The sequence below is a fragment of the Pygocentrus nattereri genome, chromosome 28, assembly GCF_015220715.1.
Source record: "Pygocentrus nattereri isolate fPygNat1 chromosome 28, fPygNat1.pri, whole genome shotgun sequence".
NCBI classification, from domain to species: Eukaryota; Metazoa; Chordata; class Actinopteri; order Characiformes; family Serrasalmidae; genus Pygocentrus; species Pygocentrus nattereri.
The window spans coordinates 20747167-20765558 of record NC_051238.1 but is presented as its reverse complement, the minus strand read 5'-3'; the positions used below and the strand labels follow the sequence as shown (position 1 = coordinate 20765558).

At 39.8% G+C, this 18392-nt stretch overlaps 1 protein-coding gene across 1 annotated transcript in view; it reads right to left on the bottom strand.

Annotated features, from left to right (window-relative positions):
* The window catches only part of crb2b (crumbs cell polarity complex component 2b), a 38474-nt gene extending 34812 nt beyond the window's left edge, over nucleotides 1–3662 (bottom strand). The window contains exon 1 of the mRNA XM_017702828.2: nucleotides 3517–3662. Within this exon, the coding sequence (XP_017558317.2) occupies nucleotides 3517–3592 (76 nt within the window). The 5' untranslated portion in view covers nucleotides 3593–3662. The remainder of the gene's footprint in view (nucleotides 1–3516) is intronic.
* Nucleotides 3663–18392: the final 14730 nt, after the last annotated feature.

The following is an 18392-nucleotide window of genomic DNA, read 5'->3' as shown; positions in this document are numbered from 1 at the left end:
TGAGGCCAAGAGAAGCAGCTAGATACCTAAAGCCCTCCTGTTGTACCGTTTTACTAATAAAATCTCTGCTGTGAGTTTACTGTGGGAGCCTAAATGAAATGAATATAAAAATAACATTCAATTTTGTAGTTTAATTTAATTTTGTTGCTGTTGCTGATGTTTTTTTTTGTCAGTTGGTCAGTAACAATGCTGGATAGATCCCCATTGCCTCCAACTTTTTTCAACCTCATCTCTATCTACTATAATTAATGCAGATCATTTGGATGCATTCCCTTGGACAGAAAAAAAAATCTTTAACTTCAAATTCACTTACACTCACCGTTCCTCAGAGATTGTGGTTGGTTATTTGCGTTACTGTTGCCTTCTGGAACCATCATCTGGAACCTGATGATCTCAAATAACCAACCAAAATCTCTGAGGAACGTTTCCAACACCTTGTTGAAAGTGTGCCATGAAGAATTAAGGCAGTTCTGAAGACGAAAGGGGGTCCAACTTTTTACTAGCATGGGTACCTAATAAAGTGGCTGGTGAGTGTATTTCTAATGTTTACACTCTATAATAAATGCATATTAAGACTTTAACATGTTGGAGCCTCTTTTTTCATGCTGCTTTTTTCCCCTAAAATTATGTAGCACAATGTATTCATCCTATCGTCACACTGCCTTTTCTCATATGCATGTGGTGTACATTGTACAATAAACTTCCCCAAAGTGTGAAATTCTCAAACCGATGTTGTACAGTAGATTTATAACAAGACATTCACCTGTTCTGATGCTCACTTCCTGGTGCATCGTCATGATTCTCACCTCTCGACATGAACTTTGTGTGACTTTTAAGCCACAATACATAGTTGTTATTTTACTGTTATTTACTGTTACTGTGGTGCATTAAATTACTGTTAAAGTAGCACACCTAGTAGCCAGTAATCCACAGGTAATTTTACAGTGAAGTTTTGATAGTGTATAGTAAAATCAGCCTTACTGAATGAATTCAGTTCAGCTGGTTAAACTGGACTTAAATGAACACTGTGTAGTAGTTAATTCAGCTCTGGGGACTTTCATGTTTCTTCAAACAGCCAGTATTGATAAAGATTCCACCTTATCGGAATAGTGCAACAACAGTGCCGAATGATACAATGCAGGGCGCTCTGGCACAGAACCCCTTGAAAAAGCTCTCCAGTCACTATTCAACCTAAAGACAAAAGAACGGCGTGGCAAGAGTCTTGCTGGTTACCATGGAGAAGCTCAACTATGGCCCCCTCGTGGAGTGAGCGCTGCCTGCCTGGAACTCCCCACACTTCAGCCTTCCCACAAACGCAGCAATGAGCAAAGAAATAGGTCACTGCCTCATTAAGGAGGAGCCCACCAAATGACTGTTCCCCCAAACACTTATCCCCCACCAGAGACACTGAGAATTATTCCCTCAGACGGAAAAAATAACGCTGACATACAAGAGTTTTTCAGAAAGTCATGATGAACTCTAACAACTAGTTGTCATACTGAAAGTAGAAGTGGGCCATTTGTAGGGGTGGGCTTTTTGTATGGGTGGGCAACATGTCAATATCATGTGCTTTTCTGAGCATATCGTCAGTACTTAAAGAACCTGTTTCATAGCAAAGAGAGCATAATCAGTCCTGTTTAAGTGGATTTAGTGCGGCGCATTATGTGAAACGTGAAAAATCACTGCATTCATAGCTTTTATAGGATTTTTACACGGCGCACTACTGTTTCTTTTTCCACTGTTCCACTCCAATCAAAGTTTAGAACACCTATACCATGCCACGGTGCATACTGTGTATCATGAAAATGTCTTGAAGCATTGTGATGTATGCAAAAGTGTGGCACACATTACTTTGACTTCTGTTGTATTTTTTTTTTTTCAAAAATAAGTTAACACATCTTCACAGAGAACACACTTCTGCACATTTGAATGCACAATTACTCTTTATTTACTGAATTTAGCATACTGAGCATAGCAAAAACTAAGACATAAATGATATGGCCTGTGCAAAAGTTATGACACATTTTATACTGTGTGTTTTATTTTTTTTGTTTATCTTTAAAATTTGTAGATAAAAACCTCATTAAAGGTTGTCCTCAGTACAGGATGTGTTAACTTATCTTCTCTTAAAATATCAACAAAACATGTCACCAAACTTTTTCATATGCCTGTTGATTTGTGTCATATAAACCACCCCTTTGTTTTTTTTGTATTTTCTTTAAATGTTAATAAAACATATTCAAAAGTGTTAAAACAATCAAAGAAAACAACAAAGAAAATCCTGGTTAATTGGTTATTTAAAAATGGTTAAAAATAAAATGATAAGATAAGATAAGACAGTGCCATCTAATCTAAAGTACTTGGGAGTTACTAGGGAGTTCATGCAGTCACTATAGAGTGGTTGTTGCTTACTGGCTCTATTTAACTGGTCTAAATCTGTATTATAGGTGAAATTGTGTAACTAAATTTACTGACGCTGTCCATGACATACCCATGAAAAAGGTCAGTGATCTCTATCCGATCGAAAAAAGTAAACTTGTGGCCCACATTGCAAACTGTTGAATGCTATTGGATTTACTACTAGATTAAAGCTGGTTTAAGGTTCACGCAGCTCTCTGTGATAAAACGTTCTGTCCAGTAAGTGAAGCTGGGGAGCTGATGCTCATTGACTGAGTGCGGTGTGCAGGATGTGCTGTATGGGCCGAGTGTGTATCTCTCACAGCGGGGGAGCTTTTCAGATTATCGGCCATTCTAAACAACCTGACCGCCAGCTGGCTCCACTTGCGCTCCATCATGTGGCTAATTCCCAATTACTGCACCACACCTCTCCTCTACTTTAACACAGTGCAGACGGTGCTGCCTAATTCTGCCTACAAATACAACTACAACCCCCCAACATTCATTCATTCATTATTATGTCTCTCTTCAACAACTTCCTTTTCTCACTTCAACGCTACAGCCCATTCACTCTGCATCTCTGCATTATGTCTCAAAACATACACACACACACACACACACACACACACACCTGCCAAACACAGCTGGTCATTCACAAAAATAAATATGCATGAAGAGTAAACCGTCAGCCACTAAAGAGCTATTCAAACAGTCATATTAGGCTTATAACAGACATGCAATCAGAAGACATAAAGAATCTACATTCAGCTAAAATATGAATGAGAATATATTATCAAACTCAAAATATTTATTCCTCTCTTAAAGGGCCGATATCATAGGAAACTGAATTTCCCTTCATTTTTAAAATAAGGGCTGGACGTAAACACTGTATATAAAAATGAATTAACTGAATAATAATTAAAAAACTGAATAATGTACAAGAGACAGGCTGGACATGGGCCCTTTAAAACACTTCAGTGACAGAAAACCAACCCTAAAGTTCTGTAGGCCCTCGTCTGTCACCTTTCTTCATGCTGACTATAAGAACACGTTTATCCAGATGCTTACTGCTCTACATCTCTACCACTCAGTCACTTAGACAGCAGCGCTCAACTTTACCCCATCTGAACATCATCATCACGGCCAGCAGCGCGATGGTCCTGCGGGGTCTTAAACGCTCTCTGCAGAACTCCATATCCTCGGACGGCCCTTCTCTTCCAGTCCTACACGTAAGAACTCTCACAGTGTTTCCTCAGCATCCTTCATTGAGGAGAAGTTGTGAGTGAGTGTGTATGAGTGTGTGTGGTGAGGCGATGGTATTTACTCCGCGGGGGCTCGACACAAAACATGGACTGGAATCTTCTGGAACTGCCGTTAAAAGGAGCTGGAGTGATTTTCGGCCCTCTGAGCAGCCCATCCGTCAGCAGCAGCTATCAGTTCTCTTTTTTCTCTGTCTTCAAAACACACCCCCCCTTTTTTCACTCGCTGTCTGATTCATACTATAGTTTTCTTCATATACTCTCCTTTCAGAGACCTTCTCTGTGTAAATTAGCCTCTCTGTCACTCCACCACCCACTCACACTTTCTCTCTTTCTCTTTCTCACTGCTAGGACCACCAAATTCTCTCTCTCTCTCTCTCTCTCTCTCTCTCTCTCTCTCTCTCTCACACACACACACACACACACACACACCACTAAGACAGCCAGATTCTCTTTTTCTGCTCCCCCCTCCCCCACACTATTTTTCTCCTCACAAAGACAACCAGATTCTCTCTTTCTCTGTTCTCTCTCTCTCTCTCTCTCTCTCTCTCTCTCTCTCTCTCTAGACTGCTACAGTAACCAGATGGGTACATTCTGACCCCTTTCAAATGATCAACAAACCAGTGTCAGCTGTACTGCCTGTCACAGGAATCTGATAGGAGCAACACCACAAGTATTAATCATTGTCCATGTGCAAAAGTTTTTATTTAGCTTGGTTTATGTAGAAAAAGTCTCTCTTTCATATTGCTGTTATTAGTAGACAGCACACCAAGCTCCTACAGGCACTAAACAGCATTCCTTTAGTTGTAAGATTTGTGGTTTTATTTGTTATTTTGTAAAAAGGATGATCTAAACTCTTTTTAGCAAGTAGCTAGAGGACACTCCACCTCCCCCACATCAGGCCTCAGAGCAGTCCAGGCCAGATTTGGCATTTGTGTGGTGAGTCACAGTCTGACTGGCTGAGTCTATTGTAAACTCGGGGCTTATCCCCCATTGCCCTATCGCCTTGTCACCCGTCCCGTTCACGCCGCTGGGCCTCTGCTGGACCGTGCCAGGCCAAAGCCACAGCACGCTGGGACTGGAGCGACCACGGTTTAATTAAGCCACCAGGTACGGGCCAGCTGTATAAAGATAGATATCCTCCATTCAATCAGCAGACCTTCTGGGCTCCCAGGCCTAAAGGGGCCAGGCTTCACTCTGCATTCCTGAGTGGCAGTTTGTTAGACTCCAGTGGGGTGGTTCTCTTTTCAGAGGGTTCTTAATGGACATGAGGAGCGCCAGACATTTTATTCAAATTAGAGGAGTATGAAAGGTTGAAAACATGTTCATAAATGTGCTCCAGATGTTTTAGATGAAAAGGCCATTATGCCATACATTATGATGTGACTGCACATGTTTTTAGATCCACACAACAGCTACAAATATGATTGTTGGTGGTTTTATCTGTAGGTAGGTTTCTCATAGTCAGTCATTTTGCTTAGTACAAAATATACTGTATCTTAAAATATGCAGTTACATATTCTGTAGGTTCAGTCTGTGCTGTCGCAGAGAGAAGCAGGATAACACTCACCAGGCCAGCACTCACTGCTTATCCTGAAGGCCAGCCTTGTCAGCTGTGAACCCCTGTGGTGTGTAATAACGATGTTAGGAGATGATAGACGGGGTTATGGAGGCACCTCCACATCAACCTCCCAAAAAAAAACACTGACCCAGACTAACCCTAGTCATGATTGGGGTTGTCTCGATACCAGGATTTTGACTTTGATACTGATATCATGTGTAATACAATCACAATGATACCAGAACTCTGGCAAAAAAGCCAATGTTTACAGGATTGAACCAAAAGAAAATACATTCAAGTTCTTGCCACAGCTGTCACACAGAATGTCACTGATACTCAATTTCAGTACAAAAAATTAAAGAAGTAATTAAACGACTCATTCAGTGCGTTCTGAAAGCAAGATCAACATGCAGTTTAACCTAACATTCGTCACACATAATTTATAGGTTATGTTGATTGTTTTATGAGCATAGGGTCACACATGTTAGCGCGTAAAATAAATTGCTTCACCAGTATGGTTTAGATATTGACACTGTTTCTAAATGGTAACTCTTCAGGAGAAGACAAGACACATTCTTAACTTCTAATGTAAGTTAATGTAAAGAGATTTTATTCCAAGCCACGCTGGAGCATTTCTACTGGTCCGTTTATCATAGAATTTTATATTTTAAATAAAAGATGAGTGTCTTAGCATGCAGTTTGAGGCAGAAAACAACATCAACAGGGTGGTAATGTACACTCACCGGCCACTTTATTAGGTAGTAAAAGGTTGGACCCCCTTTTGCCTTCAGAACTGTCTTAATTCTTTGTGACACACTTTCAACAAGGTGTTGGAAACGTTCCTCAGAGATTTTGATTGGTTATTTGAGTTCCTGTTGCCGTTCTATCATCATCACCTCTCACATCAACAACAATCGTCCACACAACTGACCGCTCACTGGATGTTTCCTCTTTTTCGGACCGTTCTCTGTAAATCCTAGAGATGGTTGTGTGTGAAAATCCCAGTAGATCAGCAGTTTCTGAAATACTCAGACCAGCCCGTCTGGCACCAACAACCACGCCACGTTCAAAGTCACTTAAATCCCCTTTCTTCCCTGTTCTGATGCTCGGTCTGCACTTCAGCAAGTTGTCTTGACCACCTCTAGATGCCTAAATGCATTGATTTGCGGCCATGTGATTGGCTGATTAGCTATTTGTGTTAACAAGCAATTGAACATGTACCTAATAAAGTGGCCAGTGAGTAAATATAAATATAGAATTAAAATTATTAAAGGTTAGAGTATTAAATTGTTTGCCACTGTTATTGAAAAAGCATCATAATTTCATTTTATCATGCAACACACCTCCAAATACAGGTTAGCATGCACAAAACTCAAAAGAAGCAATAAAGTCCCAGCTTATTATAAACTTAGATCACTGTCAAGCAAACTTTTATATGCAGTTGTTGAAAGTGCTGTGACGAAAAACTCATTGACTTCATGAAATTTCTGCCTTGTTAGATCTGACCATGTCAAAAATAGAAGCGTCTAGGAGCAACAACAGCTCTGCCACAAAGCTGTAGATCGTGCAAACTCACAGAGAGGTGCCACTGAGCGCTGAAGTGCATAGTACATAAAAATTGCATGTCCTCTGTTACATCACTCACTACAGAGCTCCAAACTGCCTCTGGAAGGAACATCAGCACAAGAACTGCACGTTGGGGGCTCTTTGAAATAGTACAATTCCAAGCATCGGGCGGAGTGATGTAAAGCACACCACCACTGGACTGAGGAGCAGTGGAAACATGTTTTCTTGAGTGATGAATCACATTTCACTTCCTGGCAGTCTGATGAATGAATCTGGGTTTGCCAGATGCGAGAAGAACGCTACTTACTGGAATGTTTAGTGTCAACAGTGAAATTTGGGGGTGGAGGGATTATGGTCTGCTATTCTTCAGTGTTTAGGCTCATCTGCGTAGTTCCAGTGCAGGGTAAAGTTAATGCTACAGCATTCAAAGACACTTTAGACAATTATCTTCTCCCAACTTTGTGGCAGCAGTTTGGCAAAAGTCCATTCCTGTTCCAGCATTACTGTGCCCCAGTGCATTGATGAACCCATGGTTTGACAAGTTTGGTGTGAAGGAACTCCAGTGGCCTGCACAGAGCTCTGACCCCCCTCAACCCCACTGAACACCTTTGGGATAAACTGGGTAGTATATTGTGCATCAGACCTTCGCATCTAACATCATTGTCTGACCTCACAAATGCTCTTTTGACTGAATGGGCACAAAATTCCCAATGACACATCAGATCTTGTGGACTGTCTTCCCAGAAGAGTGCAGGCTCTCAAACTTATGTACATAACAAACTTATGTAGGTGTGATGGTCAGGTCTCCACATACTTTTGATTATACAGTGCCCATGTGCCACACATGAGGCCCGCAGGCCAAGTCAGGTAACACAGTCCTATTTGGCCTGCAAGATTATTTACATTTTTTATGCTTCGTAGCCCCGTTCACACTGAGATGCACTACAGTCCCCAGCATGCACTGCAAAATTATGTGCGTTCTGGCCCCCTTCCCTCAGCAAACAATCAATGGGCCAGCAGCTACACACAAAGAAAAGATGCCTCTTATCTAGTTCAAGCAAACAGGCAGTTTTAAAAAATCTACAATTTATTTTTATTAAGAATTATTTTGCAGATTTTAAGTATTTAATATGTATTGTGCTGCTGCAGTTTTGGCATATTTTGAATCAGGTCAAGGCAAAATGTTCAAAAATTCAATAAAAACACAGCTGGCCCACAAATTTGCTGAGATTTTATTAATATGGCCCTTTAAAGTGGTTGAGTTCTCCACCTCTAACTTTCGGACATGCTTCCTGGGTTCCTCTTGGCTGATGTCAATTCTACTGTGCAAAATGAAACAAAAGCCTGTTGAATAATGTTGGAGTAGCATCCAGGAAATAATGAAAGCCTGATCATTAAACCACTAGATAAAAGTATAATAGAAGTTCACTGCAATTTGGCTATGACTTCAGAGAACTCACTGATGCGGATGCATGGCTTGACCAGGTCCCCAAAAAAACTGATTACATTGTGGCTATTCAGGGAAACGCTAGTGAGTAATTTCTGTCTTTTTTGAGCTTTCAGTGAGTGAGCTTCATGCCTCAGCCCACTTTCCTCAACACCTAAACATCTGACTGATTTATGGGGTCAATGGCTAGTGCTTCATCTCTGGGTCTGCAGAGGTAGAGGCATTCTTTATGTGTGGGCTAAAGGTGAGCAGAACAGTTCTCATGTCACACACAGACACACACTCATGCACACAGGTTTGCATTACACAGTGCTCGTGGAGTCATGCACATGTTGCATATATTTTTAATACATATTTTGTTGGTCCTCACATTGTACAGAGTAAACATTATACAATAAACTCACAGTATGAGTATTGAGCAAAAGCTCAATCTTTCAATCTCAAAACTCCTCTTTCTACACGGAAGCCTCAACAACTAAATATACTCAACGGCCAATTTATTTGCTTTCAACAAGGTGTTGGAAACGTTCCTCAGAGATTTTGGTTGGTTATTTTAGTTACTGTTGCCTTTCTATCATCTGGAACCAGTCTGCCCATTCTCCTCTGACCTCTCACATCAACAAGGCATTTTCGTCCACACAACTGACCACTCACTGGATATTTCCTCTTTTTCAGACCGTTCTCTGTAAACCCTAGAGATGGTTGAGCGTGAAAACCCCAGCAAATGCACAATATCTGAAGTATCTGAAATACTCAGACCACGCCATGTTCAAAGTCACTTAAATCCCCTTTCTTCCCCATTCTGATGCTCGGTCTGCACTTCAGCAAGTTGTCTTGACCACCTCTACATGCCTAAATGCATTGAGTTGCGGCCATGTGATTGGCTGATCAGCTATTTGTGTTAACAAGCAATTGAACAGGTGTACCTAATAAGGTGAGTGTATAAATAAAATGCATTTTTTATTTTCCACACTTTGTATTTATTACTGTATTTTTCAATATACCTGTTTTCAGTTGTTTCACACCTCTAAAGTTCAGTTCAGTCTAGACATTGGTTGCATTTTCTACTGCTCAAGTAACCCAAACACATTCAGTGATGTTGAGGTCTCAGTTCTGGGCTCTGATGTGGACAGTCCAGTTTTCTGAGAACACCAGCAGCTTCTCTGTTTGACAAGTCCATAATGATCTTCTCAGTAGTGTGCTTGGGGTTGAATTAATGTCTTCCCAATCAAACATTTTAATCACATGATATAAATAAACCACGAACTCCAGATGTTGTTACATATCTACACACTTGTTTGACTGATCTGTTTGTAGATCTGGTCTAAAGACTCTTTAATTGCAGCGAGTGTATATACTGCCTTCTGTTACCTCCAAAGATCTCAGATTTAGACTCATCAGTCCCTGAAACCTCAACATCTCATGTTCATCTGGTGGCAACAGTTTTTGTGCTGTACCAGGTGTTGCACAGTTGTTAGTCTCGTTTTCTCTATAGCTTTCAATACTATTTTTGACTTTCCCCTTCTTTATGCAAGTGGATTACCCAATCTATTGAATCTTCTCAGAAATATCTCACTTCATTTTAGAAGCATACGAGAAAGAAATCTGTAAGCCAGCTGAGTTGTGTCTGGGTAGCTGTTTGTATGAACGGTAGTCTCTCTGGAGGGGAACAGGAAGTCAGGGACACCTTTGGGAACAACATTTGTTGCAAGGACACAACTGTAACTTGTAGGTTTTACTGTTGGAAAGATGGAACAGTTAAAAGTGACAAAAGTAAAACGTTGACAAATTAAATGCTGATAGACTTGATATTATACTTAGATATGTAGTTAAAAGTTTTCTCCTTCTCCTGCAAACTTTTTGGCTTTCCAACTACGAAAATATGTAATTTGTACATAATGTCTGTTTTAACTGGAATTAAACTGTGAATCCAAATATTTGTAGTCTTAATGTGACATATTGTGCTGTTCTTAAGACAATTAAATATGATATTGCGCTCTTTTTGTATTTGAGCATGCAGTTCAGATGCATATTGCATGTAATTTAACAAATTAACCATAAATACTGTCATTCGCCAAGTCCTATACATTATACTGTTTTTCTGTGGCATTCCTATACAAAGTTAAGACATATATGTCCCAAAATTGAACAAAAACAAGCTCATTCACACATGTATGCACTCATGTTCCTTAGTCATCTTACCAAAAAAAGCAGAAAAAAGAAAAAGGTACAGAAGGCCCCAAGTCCAAACTCAACCTTATCTATATGGCCCTCCCTATTTCTGTCAGCTTTATAGTGCCCCTTAAACCCTGCCAACTCAACTAAAACCAATAATCTCATCCCACACATATACCTCACTCAGCAAGAATGCAACTATATTGGCTTAGAATGATTCACAGGCAGATTTTTGGGGGGAGTTTGACTCGACTGATAGCACTCTAGCTGACTTTGATTCATTTTAGACAGGTTCCTTCAAAAGACAAAAGACCTGGGGATAATATGGAGCAGGAAGTAAAAGATGAAATCATTTAGATCAGATCTTACCAAAATGTTTACAGAGGTGTATTACAAATAGGTCACCTCCTTTTGCAGTACTCAGTGAAAACTATAAATCTGCACGATTGCCCAACAAGGCTCGCATCATTGTTATCTCAAACAGGTCAGAAGAACGGGAAAAACGTGGGAAGACAAAATTGTGCCAAGCAGAGTGATTTATAATGAAGCTGCTGACTGAAGCTGTCCTGGGTTCAGTTGTTATGGTGAAGTCACCAAAGAGAGATATAACGAGCTTAATCTGATTAGCCAAAGCACAGACAAGATTTAGGGCAGAACCCCCTTTCCTTTAAACAAAGAGTCCTGCAGCCCCCCTCCTTCAGCTGTAGTGATGAACAAGGGCTCCATACATGAGAGACAAAATGTATGTAAATGTAAAGAGCACAGTGAACATCAGCTGTAAATACAAACCACCCTGTTTCAAGGTTTCGAGGTTTCAGGTGAAATCACAAATGTAAATATGGAAATCTAGTATATGGCTACACACTCACACATACACACACACACACACACACACACACACACACACACACACACACACACACACACACACACACACACACACACATGCCCCCCTTTACCCCATTCTTCACTGCCTCACAGAGCCTCACAGAGCAGTGAGTTGGTCTTGTGTTGGTCATCCTCTAGTCCTTCATCAGTGGTCACAGGACGCTGCCCACAGGACGCTGTTGGCTGGATATTCCTAGTTCGTGGACCACTTGTCATAACTGATGGAACCATGAATTCTGCTCTGTATCAGAAAATCGTGAAAGACAATGTCCGCCCCTCAAGTCAAGTGTCAAGAGGCTTTTACTGTGATTCCCTCTATATACAAGTACACAGCGGAGTGAAATTATGTTCCTCCTGAAACAAGGTGCAACATGGAATAAGCTTGTGACCTAAAGTTTAAGTACAGTTGGGTTATGCAGCTGGACAATGATCCAAAGCACACAAGCAAATCCACCCCTGAATAGCTCAAAAGAAACAAAAATAAGTTTTTGTAGTGGCCAAGTCAGAGTCCTGACTTGAATCCCATTGAGATGTGGTGGCAAGACCTTAAACAGGCAGTTTATGTTTAAAATCCCCCCAGTGTTACAATTATCACAAACGTTTAATTGCAGTTGTTACTGCGAAGGATGCTGCACTCAGTCATTAGGTTTGGGGGCAAATCACTTTTTCAGATGTGTGATATAAGTTGTGAATAAATCTTTTTCTTCAGTAAATGGAATGATCATTCAAATGCTGCATTTTGTGTTTACTTGTGTTGTCTATATCCTGTAATAAAAATAAGGTGCATGATCTGAAACATTTAAATGTGACAAATTAGGAAAAATAAAAGATAACAGGTAGGGGCAAATATTTTTTCACTATCTCACTATTTTTCTCGTCTATATATAACCATATGGGTGTCCTGCTTTCTAAAAGAAACTTAATGATAAGTGCATTTTAAAGCTACTACTTTAATGAGTCATAACATTATAGTTTCCAAAGTTTTCTCCCTTCATTTTGCAATGGAGCAATAAGGCTAATGTAGCTTACGAATAATGGAAGCTTATAACTGCTAGCACTGCACAAACTGCATGCCTACATCATCTCATACTTATCTCAAAACACGTTGTTATGAAATCTCTAATATACTAGATTTTCTGATTTTCCTTTTAAACTTTATGACTTTCTGCTATTTATAAAAATTGATCCTAATTGGTAAGAAGTCAGCTTTCATTAGCATCTTAGCTGCAGCGCAAAACTAATCAAGCGAATTCAGACACCTGGCTTTGTAGTAAGGGGACATTGTGTAAATCTGATCACTTCAATTTTGTCAGCAGATAATTTGAATAAATTACAGTAGCCAGGAAATTTAATGAATCATTCAATGTTACTGAGGTACTTCAGGACATCCAGCACCTCATTGTCTCCTGGAAGACATATGGCATGATAGAAGACACTGACCTTGCCCACAGCACAAAAACACTGCAAAGCAGATTAAAGGGGCATTTCTAGAAGATTTGCACAGAGACCTGATAGATTCAGTAATCGCCTTCTGAAGCAGCTCAGTCTCTTGAGCCGGACAGACTCATGTATCACTGAATCTTAATGCTGTATCACTGAGTAGTGTCATTGTTTGTTGTTGTGTTTGTGTTTTAAATAAAATTATAGTTTTTCTTGAACCTGTCACATAAAGTCAAACTCAGTTTTCCCTTAGCCTTTGATATAGCATTTGGTATATCACTGCTATTCAAAGAAAATCAAATCTCTTCACTTAATCTCTTAACTTTTAATGCAACATCATTTTATTCCTAGCCATTTTGAGGTATTTCTGTTGGTCTAATGATCATAAACTTGGCACACAATGTAAAGGGTAGCCATGGTGTTCACATTATGTAGAAAACTAAAAATTAGAGATCCTGTTTTTTGACATTATATAATCAGAGGCAAAGCCAGAGGCAAATAAAGCAAAGGTGAGTTTTGCAAACTGCAACATTGTTGAGCAGGTATTTTGTGTTTCGCCCAGTAACATTCTTAATTATTTGGCTATTCAGTTAAAACATTGTCTTTGCCACCATGCCCAATGGCTTCATGTTTAGATCTCAACAATATACTGATGAAGAAATGCATAATTCACTTGGAAGACATGTTCTTTACCAAGTAAGTTATGTAAGTTATGAGTTCTCTTTGAATGCTCTTTCAACATCAGATTCATCCCCTTGGGGGAGGGGTCCAAATCATGACTGACAGTAAAAAATTATTACCCTAAAAATGATTGCCCACATATATCCATGTGGACAGTGTTCCTCCAGAATGTCCTGTCTTCTGTTTGGTTCTTTAGGCTTCTTAGGCTTGTTTGTAATATCTCTGCTTGTGTCTATTCATCATCCTCTTTCTCTTTCAGCTTCAACTCTGTGAATGGTCCACTACCTAAAAAATATTTGATCAGTAGTTGTCATATGGTGGTCCCTTTCCATTGATGGAAGGGAATAGAGGGGGCTGATAAATCGTGCATCAACAGATGGGCCACAGTCAGTAAGTGTAAGTCTACAACGTGCACCTATACTCACTGGCCACTTTATTAGGTATACCTTGTTCAATGTACACCTTGTTCAATTTCTTGTTAACACACATAGCTAATCAGCCAGTCACATGGCTTGTAGGGCATATAGAGGTGATTGAGCAGTTCTGATTGAGCAGACCTCCCAGTCTGCAGTAATCTGAGTGAGAAGGCTAACTGAGGTCATTAGTAAAACTCTTTCCCAGACCCCCAACGTAACTAGCTTGCCATTAAATAGCTCGAAGTGAAAGTGCCTTTCAGTCTTTGAGTCACTCCTTGGGGACCAATATACAGTCAACACTTTTGTTCTGCTGCAGGTGATTGAGGGCAATGAAGTTTTGATTGCTCAGTTCTAGTAGGGAACTGGGTTGCAGAAATAGGCCTCAGGATATTAGGGTGAAGAATGGGTTTTGAATGAAGCCTATACATAAATTTTAACCCTTTAAACAGCCAGACAGGTCCATTTTTTGATTACACACTCTGTAACTAAATAACAGTCTGCCAGTTGGCATTTCTGTCCATGTAGTTACTGAATAATAAGCCTTCCCATGAAATAAGTCCTGGATTTTAGGGGGTGAACACAGTCACACCAACTGTAGCTCTGAGATTCCTCAAGGAATAGTAAACAGCAAAATTAGAATTTTATTCTGTGTGGTCTGAAAGCCGCTATCATTAAAGGGGAACACCACAGATTTTTTATAGTTTCTGCATAGTCCAATCCATGAAATGTAACCAAAAAAGAGTGTTAATTCAGAGTGTTTTGCTATAAAATGGTCTAATATCACACAGACATAGCCTTTTTATTTACTATTCAAAATAACGAGTGAACCTACTTGCCCTCTGAGTACAATATGTAACACTCATAATAACACAAAGTGTTAAATCTGAAAAAAAAGGTTTTCTTTTGGTGATATTTGGCATTAGAATGTCCTACATAAAAGAGAGACTTCTTGCCACCTAGAAGAGAGTTTAAAAAGTTTTAGAACAAAATAATTTCTGAGAGCAATCATAAAATAATGTGTCATGCATCAGGCAGCATATACATTTCATGTAATGGCTTTCTATGAGGAAGCTTTTGCAGGCACTAAAGTGCTTAAGACGTTCGGTTCCTATCACTACCACTGTGAACAATCCTGCTTGTTTCTCTAGAATCAAGCATTTCACTCTGAGTCGCTTAATTAATTACAAAGAAATTTTGAAAAATCTGTGAAATTCACATTAAAATCATCATGTCCTGCTTGGCCAATCTTGAGTGAGGTTTTATGCTAGTTGTTCCTGTCCTGACTAACCCTAAAAACATTGGTTACTCCTTAAAAAAGCTTTTTACCCTCTTTTTACCCTTTCCTCACTCGTGCAGAGCTAGAGCGTGACCTATCTCAGCTCAGCAATAACTAAAGTATCTGGCCAGGCAGTGGAGGATCAGTCAGAGTCAGCAGTGCAGTGTACTACTTTGAAGGGCTGTCTAATGGGGGAATATTGCATTCTTAGCTTTTAAGATCTTTGTCTGCCTGTTAGCTTATGCTTGAGACATCGCAGAACCCTCACTGAGGAAAACCTGGAGACATACTGCAGTTTCAGTTTCAGGCTCAGCAGATGGAAGACCGCTGTAAAAAATGTAGGAGGAAAATAGACAGAAAATGGTGACGTGAGAGTTTAAAGACACATAAAAGCAGCATATATTTATTTTCAGCCCGATTAAAAGGTTATTTTTTAGTAGTCTCTTATACCCAACTGTGGGAGAAAAAAGTTAATTAAAATGAACTTTTAAGTCAAGTGAACAGTGTCTCCCCCAGTTGGTCACTGTAGTGAACTGCAACTAAAAAACATACGCTGTCAACTAGGGCGATTTCATCAATTTGCATTTAATATAATATAATTAGTGCAATGTATGAAATCTGACACCAAACAATGTCATTCCAAAAAGAAGTTTAGTGTAAAGATTTTTAAACCTATACAGGTCATTTGATGCACTTTCAAGTGCACAACATTCAAAAAATTTGGAATCATCTGTCATATTAATTATTGTTAAACAGTAGCAACTCATACTGTGTAGATTGAAAGGTTATAAACTAGAAAAAATGCAAACCAATGGTTTGTTCACAATAGTAACAGTGAATGCTGTTAAACTGCAATTATATAATAATTTACTGGTGACTTTTTTTAACAAAAGTCACAAAAGTAACTAAAAACAATGTAAAAAAAATAAGTGAAAAGCTTAATGCAATTCATTGGGCCTTGAATTCTGAGAGTTGAAGTACTATGCACTAACCTGTGAGTGCTGTGAGTTATCTGAACAATGAGGCTGGACCCAATCACAGAATAAAAGAACTTAAGTAAAAGACGAGAGAAAGGTTTACTTGGAAAAAGGATAAACAAAGCAAGGGTTACAAACAAGTAGATGAATCACATGTAACAGGTTATTGTACAACTCCATCCAGGACAATTTGGTAACTTTTTTGTTCAAACACACTTATTTGAACTCATCTGTTCAATGGTTAGCTGGTGTGTTTGAGTAGGGAAACTGCCAAAATATGCTGGGCACCAGCCCTCCAGGACTGAAGTTTTGCATTCTTGTTGTAGGGGCCCACTGCTCTGCACATTTTAATGTTTTGTCTGCTCCCAACTCACCTGATCCAACTAATCAGCTCATTAACAAGCCATTACTGAATTTAGGTGGGTGTACTGAAGCAAAGAAAACACTAACATGTGCAGGGCAGTGGGCCTCCAGCACCAAAGTTGAGAAATACCATTCTAGGGGAAGTGGACAAACAGGGTCGCCCTCTGGTGGTAACCAAGCAGCACAGCACCCCTTACAGTAGTTGAGAATTAAAACGACACTGTGGCCTAAACAAGAGTTTAAAATGTTATTTATCACATTATACAACATTCTACATTCACTGGCCACTTTATTAGATGCTAGTAAAAGGTTGGACCCCCTTTTGCCTTCAGAACTGCCTTAATTCTTCCAACGGTGTTGGAAATGTTCCTCAGAGATTTTGGTTAGTTATTTGAGTTCCTGTTGCCTTTCTATCATCTGGAACCAGCCTGCCCATTCTCCTCTAACCTCCTCTTACCGCTCACTGGATATTTCCTCTTTTCGGACCGTTCTCTGTAAACCCTAGAGATGGTTGTGTGTGAAAATCCCAGTAGATCAGCAGTTTCTGAAATACTCAGACCAGCCCGTCTGGCACCAACAACCACGCCACGTTCAAAGTCACTTAAATCCTCTTTCTTCCCCATTCTGATGCTCGGTCTGCACTTCAGCAAGTTGTCTTGACCACCTCTACATGCCTAAATGCATTGAGTTGTGGCCATGTGATTGGCTGATTAGCAAATTGTGTTAACAAGCAGTTGAACAGGTGTACCTCATAAAGTGGCTGGAGAGTGTACATTCCTTATATCTCTTAGCTTCGACCATCTGACAGTTTTGTCAGCATCATCAGTGTGGTTTTACATCGTTGTGTTCTCTCACTACAGTACCCAGTATGCATAATGCAAATCCTTTGTACTTCATACACTGCGAAATCTTGACAAGAAGTCTTGCTTGCTAGAATAGCCACTGATATTGAGGTTGATAAATACAGACATGATTTTCAGCTTCCTAGCAGTACGATATATATATATATTATGGTTAGAGTGCCTCTTAAAAAGCTGGTTGCTTGTTATTTTACACAGGCTGCTTGATGTGAGAGGTCAGAGGAGAATGGGCAGACTGGTTCCAGATGATAGAAAGGCAACAGGAACTCAAATAACCAACCAAAATCTCTGAGGAACGTTTCCAACACCTTGTTGAAAGTGTGCCACGAAGAATTAAGGCAGTTCTGAAGGCAAAAGGGGGTCCAACCTTTTACTAGCATCTAATAAAGTGGCCAGTGAACCTATTAAAGTGGCCAGTGTGTGTAAATCAACTTAAGTAAAGAGGGTGCCCATGAATGATCTTATGAAAGAGTGATGTGGTAGAAGAAAATATCATTTAATGTTCATTGTCGACATACATCTACAGACGTTTTTGTCCAAATGCACTGGACACTAAAATGGAAGATTTCAATTCACAATCTCCTATTGTGGAGATGAAGAGAACGCTGAATTGAGAGAATCTGATCTCCTTTAACTAAGTGACGTTTGTCCTTCATCCTCTATGTACCCAACTAATATAGACTAAAACAGTGTTTGTCTTAACAACTTACCATCCAGACATTCCTTCCTTCTGTCACAGGTGAGCACGTTTCTATGCACAGACATAGAATAGATAGATAACCCCTGCTCACATATACTACAGATTCATAACTGCTTTTACTTGCTCAGCATAAAACTTTAACTGATCATAAACTCATAAACTCATAAACTCATGCACAAGGACAGGCACATGCAGAAGTTCTCTCTCTCTCTCTCTCTCTCTCTCTCTCTCTCTCTCTCTCACACACACACACACACACACACACACACACACACACACACACACACACACACACACACACACACAAACATACACAGCCCAGCGCCCAAACACAGAGCCCTAGTTTGTCAATTATTAATTGAACATGATACTGTGTGGAGAGAGAC